At 56.4% G+C, this 17,555-nt stretch overlaps 1 protein-coding gene across 1 annotated transcript; it reads left to right on the forward strand.

Moving 5' to 3' along the window:
• The first annotated feature begins 564 nt into the window (after window positions 1–564).
• Window positions 565–6,117, forward strand: GLYCTK (glycerate kinase). The gene is made up of 5 exons (XM_039243718.1): window positions 565–600; window positions 2,937–3,352; window positions 3,579–3,730; window positions 4,358–4,533; window positions 4,870–6,117. The coding sequence occupies exons 2-5, from the start codon at window positions 2,976–2,978 to the stop codon at window positions 5,734–5,736; spliced, it is 1,572 nt and encodes a 523-aa protein (XP_039099649.1). The 5' UTR covers window positions 565–600; window positions 2,937–2,975; the 3' UTR covers window positions 5,737–6,117.
• Window positions 6,118–17,555: the final 11,438 nt, after the last annotated feature.

Genomic DNA, 17,555 nt, shown 5'->3' on the forward strand with positions numbered 1-17,555 from the left:
CTCAAGGATGGATACAGGTTGAGAGTGGAGAGAGTAAGGGAGGTCCAGGGTCACTCGTGTTTACACGCAGTTTGTGCGCTCAAGGATCACGCAATTGAGTCTGAGCTGTTACTTGGTTGGCCAAGGAGAGGGGAGAACACAAAGAGTTGTTGTGGGATTATAGAGGTGGGGAGGAGCCGAGATTATTTAATCTGGCTCCAGGAGGGGAGAATTGTGGGCAAGTTGTAATTTTCAGTCCCTCTGCGCAGTACAGTGCCGGGCACCTAACAGGAGCAAGAAATGTATTTGCTGACTGATAGCATCCTACGGGATAAAGGAAGGGACGCTTAAAGCAACTGGTGACTCAGAGATTATTGCCCCCATTGCAGAGATGAAAGCAATAAAGCCTGACAGTGACTCCACCCAAGCCTCCCAAAAATCAGAGCGGGGGAAACGCCAGAGTCCTACTCGCTCTAATTCCACACCCCTTCCCACAGCAGCGTGAGCCCGTCAGCACCCCAACTCCGCCCCTCTCACCCCACACTTCCTGATTCCGCTCCGCCCACCCGCGAGTACTTCCGGTCTCTGGCACCGGAAGCCGCCACCCAGAGCGTTGGGACGGTAAGTCGACTGTGTGAGGTCCCACAGAAGCCGTCCTTGGGCGGAGCAGTGGCAGGTCCAGGTGGTGGCAGGCATTTATTTCTCGGTCACTACCAGGCATCACGCGGCAGCGAAGTTCCCTCGGAAAGGTCTGAGGCTCCGGCCTCAGGATGACGTTACTTCCGGAGCATGTGCGGGCAGGAAAAGGCCGGAAGTGGCGCCAGCCCCACTTGGTGTCGAGGAGGAGTCAAGGAGGGTCTTCTCGGTGTTTCCGGGTTTCTCTCTGGAGTACTTGGGAGTTTTAAGAGGGAGGATGTCTGAGTAAAGAGTAGCTGGTTAGCAGATAAAAAACAACGTCCAGTTAAAATTGAATTTCAGATAGGTAACAATTTTTTAGTGTAGGTAATGCCTCAAATATTGTATGGAACATAATTTATATTTTAAAAGTTCCTTGTTGAGGGGCCCCTGGGTGGCTCTGTCAGTTAAGCGTCGGACTCTTGATTTCAGCTCAGGTCATGATCTCAGGTTGGTGAGATCGAGCCCGTGGTCAGGCTCCGTGCTGATAGTGCAGAGCCTGCTTGTGATTCTCTCTCTGTCTCTGTCTCTCTCTGTCTCTGCCCCTCCCCTGCTCATTCTTTCTTTCTCTCTCTCTTTCTCAAAATAATAAAAAAATAAAAATTCCTAGTTTATTTGAAATTCAAATACATCTTATATTTTAACTGGTCACCTTTGCTTTGAACACCCCTCTCCCATTCCTCCCCTGAGCTCTGGTGTGCTGTGGCAAGGCTGGAATCCTCTAGGCCTGGGTGCATCTGGGAAAGAGGTACAAAGTTCATACAGGCTGTCAAGCTATTGCTACATTCGAAGCTGCTTTTAGTTCCTAGCCTAATGGGCCAGCCCCAGGGGCTTCCTGGCAAAAGTTGAGCCCATTTTCCGGAGTCCCTATGGCAGCACTCTCTGCGTTTCCTTTCATGCTGGAGTCAGGCAGCATTGGTCTTATGGAAAAGCTGAGAACCATGCTGTCTAAGTGGCTGAGGGCTACACATTGTTAGGTTTTTGAGTGTGGGATAAAGTAGGGCTCAGCTTTTCTGTGTTAACAGTGGGCAGCTTCAGAGAGACCAAGGATGTTGAGGGCAGAGTGTTAATCTTCTCATCTCACCTCTCATTTTGTATGTGAGGCCCAGTGAGAGAAAAGGAACTGAGTCTTTGGTAGAGCTGAAGCCTGATTCCTAGCTTCCTTCCCCTGCTCTGTGCATACTTGCTGCTGCAGTCAGCTGGCAGCATTTATGGTGGGCATTGTTAAAGCAGATGCCTTTCTTAGAGACGAGCTCTTTGGAGGCTTTATTGTCTCTGAATTCCTTTACAGCCTCCTGACCTTCACCCCAAGGCTTCTGTAGCCTTTACCTTGACCATTGGGGAGAATGACTATTTGGCCTCAGCTCTGGAAGCCTGGCCTTTCCTGCTCCAGACACTAGGCTCTCACTCCTGTGGATGGTGTGACCCAAGACTTGTCAGAGCGAAAGGCATGTTCTTGGCAGGGGTGAATCTGGCTAGCCAAGTAGGTGGAAGGGTGTCCTTTTCTGTCCTGCAGCATGACTCCCAAGGTATATGGCCTTAGTGTGGTATCTAGGGACTTATCTGAGGTTCCACCATGAGCCAGTCTTTGCTGCCATTTCTCACTTGAACCCAAACCTTTTGCTGGACTGGCCTTGAGCACTGGGATCCCTTAGGCTGTGTCCTGAGGATGTGCGCTGGGTCTGCCTGCCAGTGCTCCTGTGAGTCTACAGCCTCCCCACACAGACCTAGCCTTCCCAGGCTCCCCAGCCCAGATCCACGAGCTAATGAAACAGAGCAGGCTGCATGCAGGTCATCGGGCTCAGGGTCAGTTGGTGGGACAGCCAGCAACCTCGTGGCAACAGAAGTGGCAAAGAGGCAAGGAAGGAGTGCCAGAAAGGGGTGTTGCCCCTGAATGAGGGCTCAGAAGTGCAGGGGGTGGAAAAGGGGTGGTGCAGGAGCCCAATGAGAGGAATTGCTCCCTCTGTGAATGATTAACTCTCAGCCAAAGCAGTTGGCCTAGGGGAGGGCTCACCTAACAGGACCTTTGGACTCGAGGCAGAGTGTCCAGAGGGCCAGAGTGTAGCCTGCAGAAGAGAAGGACATGGTAGGTGGCAGGCTTGGGCTCCAAGAACTAGAGTTAGATCAGGCAGCTGAGGGCCTCAGATAGTCTTGGACGACAGATGGCCTATTGCAGCAACCACTGTGGGGCCCAGCAGCCCCAAGCCCTCAGAGAGGTGGCTGGGGGGAGGGGGCCTGATTCTGGTCTTGCAGCGACCTTACTAGTGCTTTCTTCCCCCTAGGCAGCCATGGGTGCCAGGTGGTACTGAGAGCAGTGGGGCATGGCTGCAGTCCTGCAGGTCCTGCCCCGCTTGGCCCGAGCCCCCTTGCGCCCACTCCTCTCGGGGGGCGCGGTGGTCCGGCTGGCCAGTGGCATGGCCCTCGCAGAGCAGGCACAGCAGCTGTTTGAGAGCGCTGTGGGTGCCGTGCTTCCAGGCCCCATGCTTCACCGGGCACTGTCCTTGGATCCTGGCGGTGGGCAGATGAAGGTGCGGGACCGGAGCTTTCAGCTGCGGCAAAACCTCTACCTGGTGGGCTTTGGCAAGGCTGTGCTGGGCATGGCAGCTGCAGCGGAGGAACTACTGCGCCAGCATCTCGTGCAGGGTGTGATCAGCGTTCCCAAGGGGATCCGTGCTGCCATGGAGCATGCTGGCAAGCAGTAAGGAGCCTTGGGGGGCTGCTGCCCACTGTCCATTGGGCAGGGAAGCTAGGCCCAGACTCAGGCTGCATCGGGCCTCCCTCTCTCACCAGCATCCCTTTCCTTCTGGGTCTGGACTGGCTCCAGGATGGGTGCCAGTTGGTATCCTTCACCTGTACAGCTGAGAAATCAGATGGAAGGAGAGAAGCCCTCCCCATCTCTTCCTATCTGTTCTCTATCTCTTCAGGGAAATGCTGCTGAAGCCACACAGCCGGGTCCAGGTATTTGAAGGCGCAGAGGACAACCTCCCAGACCGTGATGCACTCCGGGCCGCACTGGCCATCCGGCAGCTGGCTGAAAGCCTTACGGCTGACGACCTACTGCTTGTGCTCATCTCAGGTGTGGGTGCCAGATTGGTTCATGTGGGACAGTTTGGGGGATGGTGGTGGTGGTATTCCAAATACCAGGTCTGTGAGAAATGGTTGGTCTGAGCCCTCGGGGTCACAGCAAGGGAGGCAGTAAAGAACCTGGATGGCTGACTCCCGAGTGGCCCTGGGCATTGTATCTGGCCTCCCTGGAGCCAAGGGGGTCCTCCCCTGACTGACCTTGTTGGGTGACCATGAGAGGGCATGCAGGGAACATCTGACTCAGGGTGTTGCAGGCGAAATGTCCCTGCTGTTGCTGCTGTGTCAGTGTGATCTGGGGCTAGAGCCCAGGTCTCTAGCCCCCACGGAGCCCCTCCTTGGTCTCCCCATCTCCTCCTGGTCTGCCCCCTATTCCAAGCTCTTAAGGAATAGTTCTTCCAGTGCCTGCTGGGACCTGGGCTACTCTGAGGCAGGGCACAGCCTCAGGGGCCCAGGGTGTGGGGACTGTACACACGGTCACTGCATGTCCACATGGGGGCACCCTAATCCCACCTCTCTAGCATCCCCTTCCCTAATATGGGCACTGCTTGCCTGCTGCCCTAAGTGGGGGGTTCCTTTGCAGTTCTGTGCCATCTGCCTGACTTCTTCACTGTCTCTGCAGGTGGGGGCTCAGCCTTGCTGCCGGCCCCTATCCCACCAGTCACACTGGAGGAAAAGCAGACACTCACCAAATTGCTGGCGGCCCGCGGAGCCAACATCCAGGAGCTGAACACAATCCGGAAGGCCTTGTCCCAGCTCAAGGGTGGGGGGCTGGCTCAGGCTGCCTACCCTGCCCAGGTACATGGGTTGTTTCTACCCCAGGGAGCCCTGGGCTGGAGGAGCCTGGCCCACATGCGCCAGGGAGATGAAAGCCTAGAACAGCATACAGATTGGCAGGGGCCTGGTGTGGGAGTCCATAAGGCTAGCTGAGAGGGATATCAGAGAGGATTGGGGGTCCAAAAGGCCACATGTTCTGCAAACCCCCTTGAGAGGGGTTAGAAGTGGGTGAGAAAACACACTGGACAGCGTGAGGGTTTGTGGATACATGGCAGGGGGTGTGTGGCGGTTTGTCCTCTATGGCTGTGTCGTGAGGGCTGGGAGGGACTGAGCCTTGCTTCTGCGACCCCACCCCAGGTGGTGAGCCTGATTCTGTCAGACGTGGTGGGGGACCCTGTGGAGGTGATTGCCAGTGGCCCCACTGTGGCCAGCGTCCACAACGTGCAAGATTGCCTGCACATCCTCAATCGCTACGGCCTTCGTGCTGCCCTGCCACGTTCCGTGAAGACTGTGCTGGCTCGAGCTGACTCTGACCCTCATGGGCCACACACCTGTGGCCACGTGCTCAATGTGATTATTGGCTCCAACGCACTGGCACTGGCCGAGGCCCAGCGGCAGGCTGAGGTGCTGGGATACCGGGCCGCGGTGCTGAGTGCATCCATACAGGGTGATGTGAAAAGTATAGCCCGGTTCTACGGGTTGCTCGCCCAGGTGGCTGGAGCCCGCCTCACTCCGGCTGGGGCTGGAGCCTCTGCGGAGGAGGACGAACAACTCTGGGAGCTGGCAGCTGAGCTCCAGCTCCCAGACCTGCAGCTGAAGGAGGCTTTGGAGGCTGTGGTGGGAGCTGGGGGCCCTGTTTGCCTGCTGGCTGGTGGTGAGCCCACAGTGCAATTGCAGGGCTCAGGAAAGGGTGGCCGGAACCAGGAACTGGCCCTGCGTGTTGGAGTTGAGCTGGGACAACGGCCACTGGGGCCTGTAGATGTGCTGTTTTTGAGTGGTGGCACCGATGGGCAGGATGGGCCCACAGAGGCAGCCGGGGCCTGGGTCATGCCTGAGCTGGCCAGCCAGGCTGCTGCTGAGGGCCTGGACGTGGCCACCTTCCTATCTCACAATGACTCACATACCTTCTTCCGTTGCTTTCATGGTGGGGCGCACCTGCTGCACACAGGGCTGACTGGCACCAATGTCATGGATGTCCACCTTCTGTTCCTGAGGCCATGGTGATGGTGTAGGTCGTGTTTTAGGAGTACATAGGAGGCCTACAGGGCAGCATCCTAGAGCCAACCAAGGTTGTTCTCCAAGGCCTCAGCAGGCCTTAGGGCCCCTTCTTTCCTTGGCCCTAGCTGCCTGGTTGGCCCTTATGCCTCACACCCATGGCCTCTGCTCTGTGTTCATTCCTCCAACCAGACTGGCAGATGGGGGTTCTCTTCTCCCTACTTTCTGCCATGACAGACAGCATGTACCTCTGAGGACCAGGATGAGCCCCTTGGCCAGTTTGCTATTCCCAGTCTTCTCCCCCGACCCCAACAGCCCCTCTGCTGAGCTCTTGAGTGTCTTTTCTGTGGGGTGAAGCAAGAAGGACTGCAAATAAAAAGAACCACACTATGGGTTCTCCATGTGTTTTCCCTCAAGTGAAGATTCACACAGAGCTGCTGGGAAGGGGAGTGGGGTCAGGCTGCAGCCCCGGCAGTAAAACCCTATAGGAGTTCGCCACACCCCTCTCTGCAAGGTACACTCAGCACTTGTTTCACTTAAACAGGAGCCTAGGATTGTTGAGCCTGGCTTCTGACACACTCGATGGTGGCAAGCACCCCAGGAAAGACATATCTAAGGACTGCAGACATGGGGTCCAGGAGCAACTGGCCACCTATCCAACTGTGACTCCCCTGTGGCATCCCTGTCACGATCTCCAGCCTCTGCTATGTGCCTTGCTGGGTCAACGCTTACTACCTACTAAGGCTGTCCTTCCCTTCTGTATTTGGACAGCCCTTAGGCACAGACCTCATCTTTGGTTGATATGCCCTTTGTTTATCCATGGGCTACTCTCAGCCACATGGGATTCTGGACCTTGTTTCCTGTGTCAGGCCCATTTTCCCAGGCTGAACATCCCAGTTCCTTTAGCTGCTCCTCTGGGACATAGTCCAGTTCCCAGTGCCAGCCTTGCAGTGGTGGTCTCCAGCGCTGAGATGGTGGGTAGGAGTACTGCTCGGATCCAGCAGCCACCTGCCCGTTCTGTTACAGCTGGGCAGGGAAGAGGTCAGTGGGGGTGGGGAGAGCAGCAGAGGAAAGGTCCCCTTGGTTAGGCTAGCAGCTACTTCTCTTTCGGCCCCCTTGTTCAGGAGCTGAGCCCTCCGCTGGCCGCCCCCGCCGTGCGCCACGGCTCCAATCCCTATATGAATGAGCAGTAGAATCACATAGGAATAAAAAGCCATAGAGAACAGCGAGGCCTGGGGCTGCTCCTGGTGGCCCCCTCATCCACCCCTGCTATACCCTCCTCTCTGAAGGTGTGAGGGGCTCTGGGTCAAGGCTGGCATGCTCTCCCCCTGGGAAGAGCCTCCCTTTCCTACTTGGACTCTGGACAGTCCAGCTTGCAGATCGTTCATGACCTGGGGACAAGGCGAAGTGAACAATGTGAGCCAGGCTCTGGAAGCCAGGGAGCCTTAGGGAAGAGGGGAGTTTGTACTCTCTGTGATGTAGGGCACCGCTTCCTTCTGTATAGGCATGGAGTTCCCACTGTCTTGGGTGGGGGTATTAGTCTAGGGAATGTCCCCACATGGCAGTGCCTGTGCCCTGTTGCTCTTCTGGCAACCTCTAGATCTGCCCTGTGTCTGTCTTTCCCCATACAGACATGACTGTTAGTGCTGGATGTCCAGTTCCAGGCAAGAGTGGGGTAGGAGGGCAGGGCTTGAGGCACAGTACTTGTCTGCGGTGTCCACGTGTGTGTGTGTGTGGTGGCATATGAGCACACAGGTGTGGGTGGCTGGGGATATGGATGTGCTGCTGCTTACACACTAGGTCTTTTGCCTGCCTGCTTAGGGTTTTGGGTGTGAGTGGGGTCTCACTAGAGGTCTCCCCTGTGCTGCTATGGCTCTTGCCCTACATCTATGTTTGTGGGTGCTGGGAGGCAAGTGGCCGGATTTGGCCCGACCCATTAGATTGGCTCATTTGGCATCCCCAAGATGAGAAAAGATCTACTTGGCCTCAATCTAGATGCAAATATGAGAAAAATGCTGTGTGGTACTCACCATACAGTGTTCAATAGGATTAACTCTTTGCTCCATAAATTTCAGCTATGGGTCATAATTACTCCCATCCTATGGTCCAGTCCTGGCTCAGGTTCCTCTTGCCCTTGTGCCTGCCTCATTTCCATTCCCAGCTGGAGGCTTTTGCCGTGTAAGGTGCCCCCCTCCCCCACTGCTGCCACCTTTACAGGTCTTTTTATTCTCTGTACTTGGCATGAACTGAAAACAGCTGGGCAGTGCGCCTGGACAGCTCTTAGGTGTCAGCTAACCCAAATCCATTTGTTTTATAGCTGGAGAAACAGAGAGGGAAGGTTGCTTGTCTGGGGCTGCACAGCAAATCTGCCACAGAACTAGAAGGAGAGTCTGGCCAGGACCTGCTTGCCGACTCACTGGGGCTCAGAGATCCTGGGGCCCGGAGAGAGCTCAGCCAGAGTCAGGGATTCACTCTTGCCTCCCTGATGCCCTTCAAGGGCTTAGAGATAATGACATGACTACCCTTGGGAACCATAAAACAGATTTGTCAGTCCTGTCTTGGTGCAGAGTCCACATTCCATCGTGGGTACAATTTGGTAGAAAACCACGTGCAGTTGGGTGATGGGCTTCTACATAGAAGTGTGTGTACATCCGTATGCATATCCATATTATGTGTGCGTGGGAACACGTGTGGGCATGTATGTGTCTAGCTCAACCCACAGCCAGTTCCTAAGCGGGCCTCTGGGTTGTGCTCTGCCCCACCCCAGGGTGAGGACACAGTTTGGTGTGGTTACCTTCTGGACATCTAGTCAAGCAAGTTGGGTAAGGAGGCCATGAAAGCTGACAGAGGCCAATTGGCAAAGGGCCTTGTGTGCCTGGCTGAGAGGTCGGACTTCACAATGACAGTGGTGGCAAGCTTCATGGGGATTTTGGCAAGGAGCGATGCCAGGAGGCTGTTTCATGACAGACTCTGAGGCCTTCCTTACTGCAGAGGTGGGGGATATCTGGGGACGCCCCAGGAGGTGGAGGAGGTGCTGCAGGTGAGAGGTGCATCCTCTCAGTAAGGCCTTGGTGCTCACTGACTGAGGCCTTCTGGCACTGGACTGGCACTCACAAGGAGTGGTATTTGAGTTTTAAATGGCTTCTGGGGTACAGTGCCCTAAGACGTCACAGAACCAATGAGTGGTGGCAGGGGGCGGGGCAGTCAGCTGAGGCTAGAGTAAGCTGACCCAGCCTGGGAGAGAGCCCCCTTGTGTCTCAGAAAAAATGGACAAGGTAGCCTGATCCCTCTGGATCTGGAACGTGTGAGGGACATGATGAGGCCCAGATTGGGGTGGGGGAGACCTGGCTTCACTGCAGGCTAGGAGTCCCTTAGCTGAGTGAGAGAATTGGGGTGTGATAAGGGAGGGCAGGGGGATACTGACACACCACTCAGGGTGAAGCCAATGGCTTAGGCAGGCCACTGCATGAGAGTGGTGGGGCTGTGGGAGCTGAGTCCAGGCTGGGAAGAGTGGGCTTTCCCCCTGAGACAGCGATGTCTGGGGGTCAGCTGCTCCCCGGGTAATCACTGGGACCAGTCCTGAGGCTTTGCTCTCCCACTTCTCCTGGCTTGGGCTGCCCTTGGGCCTGTAGAGGTGGATGGGTTGGGCTGTGGAGGAACCCCCAGGCCCTTGAGACTTGATGCCCATAGCTCTGATTCCACCTCTCTGTACATGTTGGTCCATGTGGGGTTGTTGCCTGCTCAGATGAGGAGGCTCTGGCTAGGGAAGAGGGTGAGGGAGAGTTAGCCCCTGGAAACAAGTATCCCATTTGACCAGTCCTAGGGGGACAAATACCATTGGCAGCTCTGCCTTATGGGTCACTACCCCCCATAATCTTGACCACTGCTGACTCCTTGAGGGTTCAGGGAGCTATAGAACCTGGCCCTGGCCTGGCCAGATAGCCAGAGGCTGGACACCCAAGATGCACCCCGTTGGGGAGATCCACCCCCTGGTCCCTGAATATTCCCAGCCTTTCCTGCCCTTCCTCTGGCAGCCAGCAGAGCCACCCTACTAGTCTCTCTGGAGAAGTGTGAGCAGCACACTCTGTCCCCATGTAGTTCTGCCTTTCCATCCCTAGCTCCAGCTGAGAAGGGGGCGGGGCCCCGGTACTGGCTTCTGCCCCTTCCATCCACTCCCACCCACCTGCCCAGCTTCAGGGTCTCTGGATCTCCTGGTAACCCTGGGTCATCTCCAGTAATTGCACTTGTAGCCTCACGCAAGAACCGGGGCTCTGTCTCCACCTATTCTCTTCCTCCCCCTGCTCCCCACCTTCTTCCCTGTCCAGTTCGGGAAGCTGACCACAGGATCATCTCTGGGCTCTGGCCTGAATCCCTCCTGCTCGCTACTGTGGGTGAAACCATCCTGGGGATCCTATTTTGAAGGAGCTGGCCAGAGACCCCTAGCAGAGGGAGAAGTGCCCTTCCCCACACGTGCCTCTGTGGGTCTGGTGGTCAGGAGCTTGGGGTGAAAACAGCCAGCCGTGGCAGCAGGCAGATCTCTCCTTCTCTGTCCACACCCCTGACCTGGGCAGTGGGAACAGCCCAGCACATTCCTGATGGGCAACCAGAATCCCAGCAGGGACAGGCACTTCAAGGGTCACAGCCCTGTGGGCAGCCTCACAGCCACAGCCCTGCCAGAGGCAGGGTTCAGAGCCCTGGACTCCAAGACCTAGCATACACTCGAACCTTCAGGAGTGGTTACTCTGGGCAGACCAGCCCACGCCCACCCAGTCAGGCCCCCCTGCGGGTCCCCCTCAGCCCAAGGACACCCGCAGAAGCCAGGCACCAGGGCAGGGACAGAGCCTGCTGGCTCCTGAGCAGCTTTGCCCCCCGGCAGCCAAGTGGCTGCCCCTCTGCCCTCGGCTCCTGCTGACCGCCAGGGCTTCAGGCACTCCAAGTGCAGTGGCCGCTGCCCCGGGCTGGGAGGTGCCGCGCCGGACTGCCCGTGTCCCCACCTGCCCGCTCCCCAAAGCTCCGGCTGCCGCGCCCGCGTCCCGGCTCCCCGCTCACCTCGGTGGCGCTGTCTCCGCACCAGAGGCACTGCAGTGTGGGAACTGTCCCGAGGAGCCAGTTCTCCGCTGAAACAAAGAGGTGGGGGAGAGAGAGGGGGGCAGCGGAGAGGGAGAGGGTGAGTGAGCGGGAAGGAGCGGAGGCTGGAGGGGAAGAGAGAAGGGAGAGGGTGAGGGAGGAGACAGGAGGGAGGGGAACGCAGGGAGATCGCGTCTGACTCCTGGGACTGTAGGGCCGGCGCTGAGGGGAGAGGAAGTGGGGAGGGGACCCGGAGGGGAGAGATTGTTCCTGGGGCTGTGCAGTGAGGGGCGTGGGCCAGAGAGGGAGCCGGGTGACAGGCGGGACTGCTGGGCCGACTGTGGGCTGGGGGCTGGGCCGGGTGGGGTGGGCAGGGGGCCCCACCCGTCCTCTGCCTGCTCAGGCACTTGGGTGGGCAAAGGCCACGGAGGGGAATGGGGGAGAGAGGTGGGCCACCAGGCGAGGGCCAAGGGGCTGGGCTGGTGGGTGGGCTGGCTGGGAGGACGGGCCGGGGACAAAGGCGGGAGAAGAACAAAGGTGTCCGAGTGGAGGAATCAGCCCCTGCTGACCTCTGGGTGCCGCAGTCCTGAGCGTCCTGGACAGAGTCTCCTGAATGGAGGGCAGGTCCACTCTGGGGCGGTCCAGGCTCTGAAGTGGCAGCCTGAGGTCAAGGGAAGAGGGGATGGGCTATGGGAGTGGGCAGGGCCCCTTCCTTCTGAGAGGTCGAAGGCGCCGGCTGCAGAGACTGACCACATATCAGGATGCCCGCGAAGCTGTCTTTTTGGGGGAGGGGATGGCTGATGGGGTCTGAAGCTTGGCCTGAGAGCTGGGCGGGGCAAGTCCCCTTTTAGGGAAAAGCATTTGGGATTTGGGGATGCAGGGGAGGTGGAGGGGTGGTGGGCACCGTGGGGAAATGGAAGGATGGGGATGAAGGGAGAGGGGAGCTGGGGACAGTTCAGGGATGAGGCCGGGCAGGTCCAGAGCCCTGCCCCTCAACAGGCCCATCAGCAGCAGAGGCCTCCCTCTGCACACCCCACAGTTCTGCCTGAGATGGGATAGGATAATGAGCCACTTCCCTTCTGTGTCTCAGCACTGCTGCGACAGGCAAGCCAGTGTGGGCTGCTCAGTCACAAGTCTGTGTTAGTGCCACAGGGGGTCAGGGGAGGCAGGTCTGCCTTGACCAGAGCTGTCCCATCCCTCTCCGGCCCTGGGCATATTGCCTTGGGCTGGCCCAGTCTCCCTTCACGCCCAGAGCCACAGAATGTCCTCCTAAGCCTTCTGACCAAAGGAAGGTCCTCTTCTTGTACCACTGGGGACTCCTTATACAAATTCCAGAGCACCTTCATTCTCTGGAGAGCAGGAAAAGGAGAGGGAGGCGTGGGCTGGCCTGAAGCTATGACAGGGAGAGAGGAGGACACTCAGCTGCCTGTCCCATCCTGCACAGAAAGACTGAGAACTAGATGCCCCTTAGACTCTGTATAGCCCTACTCTGTACCACTGCCTCAGGGAGGCCCGCCTGGCCCCACTAAGCAGGGCCGCATCAACACAGCTGCCACTGGAACCTTCCTCCCTCCTTTTCCTCTCCCTCCCTTCCTTCCAATCTTTGATTCCTCCCTTCCACTTTTTATTTAGAAATAATTTCAAACTTACAGGAAAGTTGTCAAAATAAGAAGAGCCTAAGATGCATATACCCTTTTTTGGCCATATGCAACTATTGTAATATCTTGCTTTACTTGCTTTCTCTATATATTTGCTCTCTCTCTGTCTCCCTCTGTGTGTGTGTGTAAGAGAGAGAGATACCATAATTTTTTTCCTGAGCCATTTGAGAGTAAGTTACAGGCATGGCAGCTGAAAGGGTGGTTTCCTATCTGTTTCCGTCTCCTGGAGCCAGCCTGAGGAAGCCCAGGCCACGTCGTGTGCAATGAATGAAGGCCTGGGACAGGCGAGGGATGAGCGGACATCACCTACTAGGAGCTCAAGGCCTGAGGAACTGGAGGCCCTTAAGGCCACCTGAGAGTTGGGCTGGTCCCGGGGGAGGCACCACTCATTTTCCTCCCCTCCAGCCTGGGAAGCAGGGAGCCCTTTCCCACCAGAGCCAGCCTGTGGTGTCTGCCCGGTGTGGAGCTGCAGCATGTCTGTGGGGCTGGCAGCGGGCAGGTAGGGTAAAGCTGGAAGAGCAGGGATGCCCATGCTGGGGCAGCTGGGCACACTCAGGAGATGGGCACACTGCCTGGCTCTGAGTGGGCTTTAGAAGCCCCGGCTGCCGGAAGCCGTAGCATAGTGCCAAGGCCTTGAATTCTTGCCTTTGGACCCTCCCCACAGCCCCATGAGGGACAGCGCAGGGATAGGTCCTCCACCCCCACCCCCCATTTGATAGCTGGTCCGTGCTGATTGGCTTAGAGAGGGCAAACGGGGGCTCTGGCCGTGGGTCACAGGGCTGGCATTTCTTCTGTCCCCCAGTGCCTTCAAATGGGTTGGAGTTCCATGTGGAGGCTGACCTTCAGATGACTTCTCTCTTATCCCTTCTAACCCCCATCTGAAGGTTATGGTTAAGTGTGGCATTTAAAAATCACATGGTGAGGGGCGCCTGGGTGGCTCAGTCAGTTAAGCATCTGATGCTTGATTTCGGCTCAGATCATGATCTTACGGTTTGGTTCATGAGTTCAAGCTCTGCATCAGGCTCTGTACTCACAGAGCTCACTTGGGATTGCCTCTCTCCCTCCCTCTCTGCCCCTCCTCCATTTGTTCTCTGTCCTCTTTCTCTCTCTCAAAATAAATAAGTAAACTTAAAAAAAAATCACATGGTGAGGGAAGCCTGGCTGGCTCAGTTGGTGGAGCATGTGACTCCTGATCTCGGGTCAGGAGTTCAAGCCTCATGCTGGGTGTAGAGCTTACTTAAAAAAAAAACAAGAAAAAAAAAAAACACTAAAACTTCCTGTATTGAGTAAAATAAAATGAAATGAAATGACAGTCATGATAATAAACTTATATAAATTTTGGGGGAAAAATCACATGGTGAAAGATGATCTGACTCTGAAGCCCTGATTTTCTCTCCCTTATAGGTGAATTCCTCTTCCTCCAGGAAGCCCTCCAGACTTCCTTAGATCTTCCCACCTCACATGACTTCTGGGGAATACCAGCCCTGTTTGTTCCTTTACTGGTTCACATTGGTGCTAAATCAGGGCCTAGGGCTATGCTCTGTCATCAGCCTTTCTCCTCCTGTTGCTTCAGGCCAGGCATATAATTGCTGTCCCACAGATGGATGGCATTGGCATGGTTAGTCCTGCCAGGACATTGATTCTTTCTGATGCCCCTGTGCCCGCCGTCTGAAGGTCCACAGGCTCGGGGCTGGCTGAGGTGGTGGTGGGGTTGGGCAAGGGGATCTCCCTGAGAGAGGAGAAAGGCTGGTTCAAGGTAAAGCCTGTCAGGGCAACAGCAGGCCTCCAGCTTGGGTCTCTGACCACCTCCTGTGCTTCTTCCCCTGTAGCATGGGCAAGCCTGTCCGGGGTGGAGGCTGAGGGTCTTCCCCAAACCCTTGGGTGATTGCGGGACCTGCAGGACCAAGGGAGGAAATGCAACCCCTACATCTGTTATCCCCCCCCGCCCCCTGCCCACCCATGTGAAAGCCCTGGGTATGCTGGCCTCCTTTCCCCATGCCCATCCCCCAAAGAGATTTCTGCCAATTAGCACATACAGTATTTACTTAATTAGGGTAATGACATAATTAGTGTAAGTTGGGCTCCATCACATGGCTTCAACATGCAATTAGGAGCCGTCAGCGGGAGGCGACATTGTGGAAAAGCTCATTCAATTTTGGTTCCAGCATGGAGGCCGGAGCAGCTGCCTCTGCTTGGGAGGCAGGCAGGCAGCAGCCACTGTGTGTGTGGGGTGACTGCAGGCAGCCACAGACAGCATAGGACAGGAGGGGGGGGCGGGGGGCGGGGCAGAAAGGCAGTTGCCAGGGCTGAGGGAGTCCCTGACCGCCCCTGCCTCTCCCATCACTTACGTGTGCTGCCACCCCCATAACCCCAGGGCAGGGGCTCTGGCTTGACCGGGGTGACTGAGACAGGGAGCCTGACCACTCCAGGCCCTCCTGCCCCTAAGATGCCACCGTTAGCAGGATGTGTCTTCTCTCTTTAGGGCTTTGCTGCTCACAAGAGCCACCATCTCATACCCACTGGCCTGGTGGCTGCTCATGGTGGCTGTGTGAGGCCACAGACTAGAAGGACTGTAATGACTACTATTATCCTCATTGGACTAGTAGGGAACTGAGGCTCAGAGCAAGGAAGGTGGTAGAACCGATCATGGTAGTGCTGACCCTAAGAGGAAGCCCAACATTGGGTGGAGACTTCTCAAGCTGAGGCAGATCACCCTCAGCCTCAAGGTCGTCTCCTGCTCCATTGGCTCCTTTCCCTGAGAGGGGGCAGAGAAACAGGGGTCCACAGACCCCTGCTCCCTCAGCCTCCCCTCCCTTCCACAAGGCTGGGAGGCAAGGAGACCATCCATGGCTTTCCTTCCCCTCAGTGAGCCTCTCTGCTTTCCTGGTCAGGGAACTGAAGGAAGATGGGAGGTGGTGCTACCATTGTGCCAGTGGGGAAACTGAGGCTCCGGGGCCTTCAAAAGGAATCTAAATCAGGCCTCAGCAAACCTACTCCCTGCCTGGCTGAGTCACCTGGGCTATCCTCTCCCTCAGGCATCAGTTTCCCTGTGTGAAAGGAAAGAGTCTGTGACCCCTGGTGTCACACATCCTGGGACTGTCCAGAACCCCTGGGGAGGTGGGGCCCACTTTGACATGTTTTTAACCTCCCTCTAAGTTATGTCATCATAGCTGTCCCTCCTCTTTGTGTCCCACCTGGGCCCTGCCTAGTGGTCAGGGCCCCTGGGGAGGCAGCTCTGACTGGCAATTCTGTCTGTTCCAGGCTGGACTTCCTGCCCTTCTGAACTGGGGAATCCCTGTCTCCTGTCCGGGAGGCCTGGGCTCTGGGGGCCTTCTTAGACTCTCCCACTCAGTGGTGCCCCATCTTATAGGTGATACCCTCAGATGGCTGGACTCTGCTTTCATCTGAGCTCCTCCCTAGGTCTACAGCAATGTGGTCAGGGCAGGGCTGACTTGTTTGCTAATTGCTGATTATGGGCCAGGCACCTTGGGCCTGGCTACTGGGGCAGGGATGGGAAGTGATGGGCAGGCAGAGATGAGGGGAACTACCTCCAGGGGCTCATGACCTCAGAGTTTAGATAGACCCAGACCTAAGGAGTGTCCTCCAAAGGGTAGGCAAAGATAAGTGCCAGGAAGAGCCAAGACTAAGGACCACACTGAGTAGAGATCTGACCCTCTCTGTCTGGTCAGGAGAAGCAGCACAGGCAGGCCTGTGGGAGGCAAGGCTTTCAGTCCACAGAGGGTGTGCTTCAGGGGGTGGTAGTTTGAGCAGAGGCTGGGAGGCCAGAGTAGGATGTGGGGATGCCTCCTCAGGTGTGAGGAATTTGGGCTCTGGGGAGCTTGAGGAAGGGGCTGGGGACTCTGGTTGTTTGTGGGAGGGTCAAGGCATTCTCTCAACATCCATTCAACCAAAAGTCCCCTTCGTGTGTTAGGCGTATGGTGTTCTAGGTTGGGAATTCAGTAGGGACCAAGACAAATACAGTACCTGCCCTCTGGAGCCTGTGCTTCAGTTGTGAGAGATAGGAACAGCATCACGCAGGTGTGATGCAGAGGATCCTAACAGAGTGCGGTGCCAGGGCTGGGAGACGCAGGAGGCTATAGGGCCGGGGAAGGCTATGGGGACATTTAAGCCAAGATCTTAAGGATCCAGAGATTGGGGGAGGAGAATTCTAGGCAGAAGAGTAGCAAGTACAAAGTCCCTGAGGCATTGAAGAACATTTCACATGACTGGGGCAAGGGAAAGAGGAGAAAGGAGGTGGATGAGATCAGGAAGGCAGGCCCCTACAGCTCAGGCTGAGGCCCATGGACTTATTCTGTGCGTGATAGGAAGTCATTAAAGGGTTTAAAGTGGGGAGTGAAGGCTGGAGGAGCAGGGCATGGCTGTCCAGATGGGAGAGGATGGCAGCCAGGACTGGGGTGCTTGCTGGGAGGGGACGGGAAGATGGCATCTGGGGTGCGGTTTGAAAGCAGGGCCAACAGGACTCCTGATGGTTGGCTGTGGGGTGTGAGGGAAAGTTGTCAGGGCAGCTCTTCAGTTCCTGGCTTGAGCACATGAGTCAATGATGTGGCCGTTTTCCGAAGAGGAGAATACTGGGAAGAACTGGTTAGTGAGAGGCAGATGGAGAGCTGGATAGGGCTGGAGGCAGCAATGAAATAGTCATCAGGTTTAAGTCTGAAGTTCCAGGGGCACCTGGGTGGCTCAGTCGGTTGAGCGTCCGACTTTGGCTCAGGTCATGATCTCACAGTTTGTGGGTTCGAGCCTCGCGTAGGGCTCTGTGCTGACAGCTAGCTCAGAGCTCGGAGTCTGTTTTGGATTCTGTGTCTCCCTTTCTCTCTGACCCTCCCCTGCTCATGCTGTCTCTCTCTCTCTCTCTCAGAAATAAATAAAACATTAAAAAAAAAAAAAAGTCTGGAGTTCCAGAGACTTAAAGCTCCAGAGGGAGCTGATTCATCTTTAGCGGAGACGCAAGAACCAAGGTTCCCCTCCAGCCCCAGGAGCCCAGAGATTCAAATGAGCCAATCATCTGGAAGCCTCCAGAAGGACCAAAGCAGGGGCCAGTTGGGAAGGACCCTGCTTTCAACGCCTCCCTCATATTTGCCAGGT

This window comes from Hyaena hyaena, unplaced genomic scaffold (assembly GCF_003009895.1).
Source record: "Hyaena hyaena isolate Hyena2069 unplaced genomic scaffold, ASM300989v1 scaffold_231, whole genome shotgun sequence".
Classification (NCBI taxonomy): domain Eukaryota; kingdom Metazoa; phylum Chordata; class Mammalia; order Carnivora; family Hyaenidae; genus Hyaena; species Hyaena hyaena.

Bases quoted from the DNA above. Each gene is read 5' to 3' on its own strand.
- GLYCTK (XM_039243718.1), top strand. From the start codon at position 2,976: ATGGCTGCAGTCCTGCAGGTCCTGCCCCGCTTGGCCCGAGCCCCCTTG. The intron at 3,731-4,357 runs GTGTGGGTGCCA...CTGTCTCTGCAG, and splicing joins ACTGCTTGTGCTCATCTCAG to GTGGGGGCTCAGCCTTGCTG. The intron at 4,534-4,869 runs GTACATGGGTTG...ACCCCACCCCAG, and splicing joins AGGCTGCCTACCCTGCCCAG to GTGGTGAGCCTGATTCTGTC.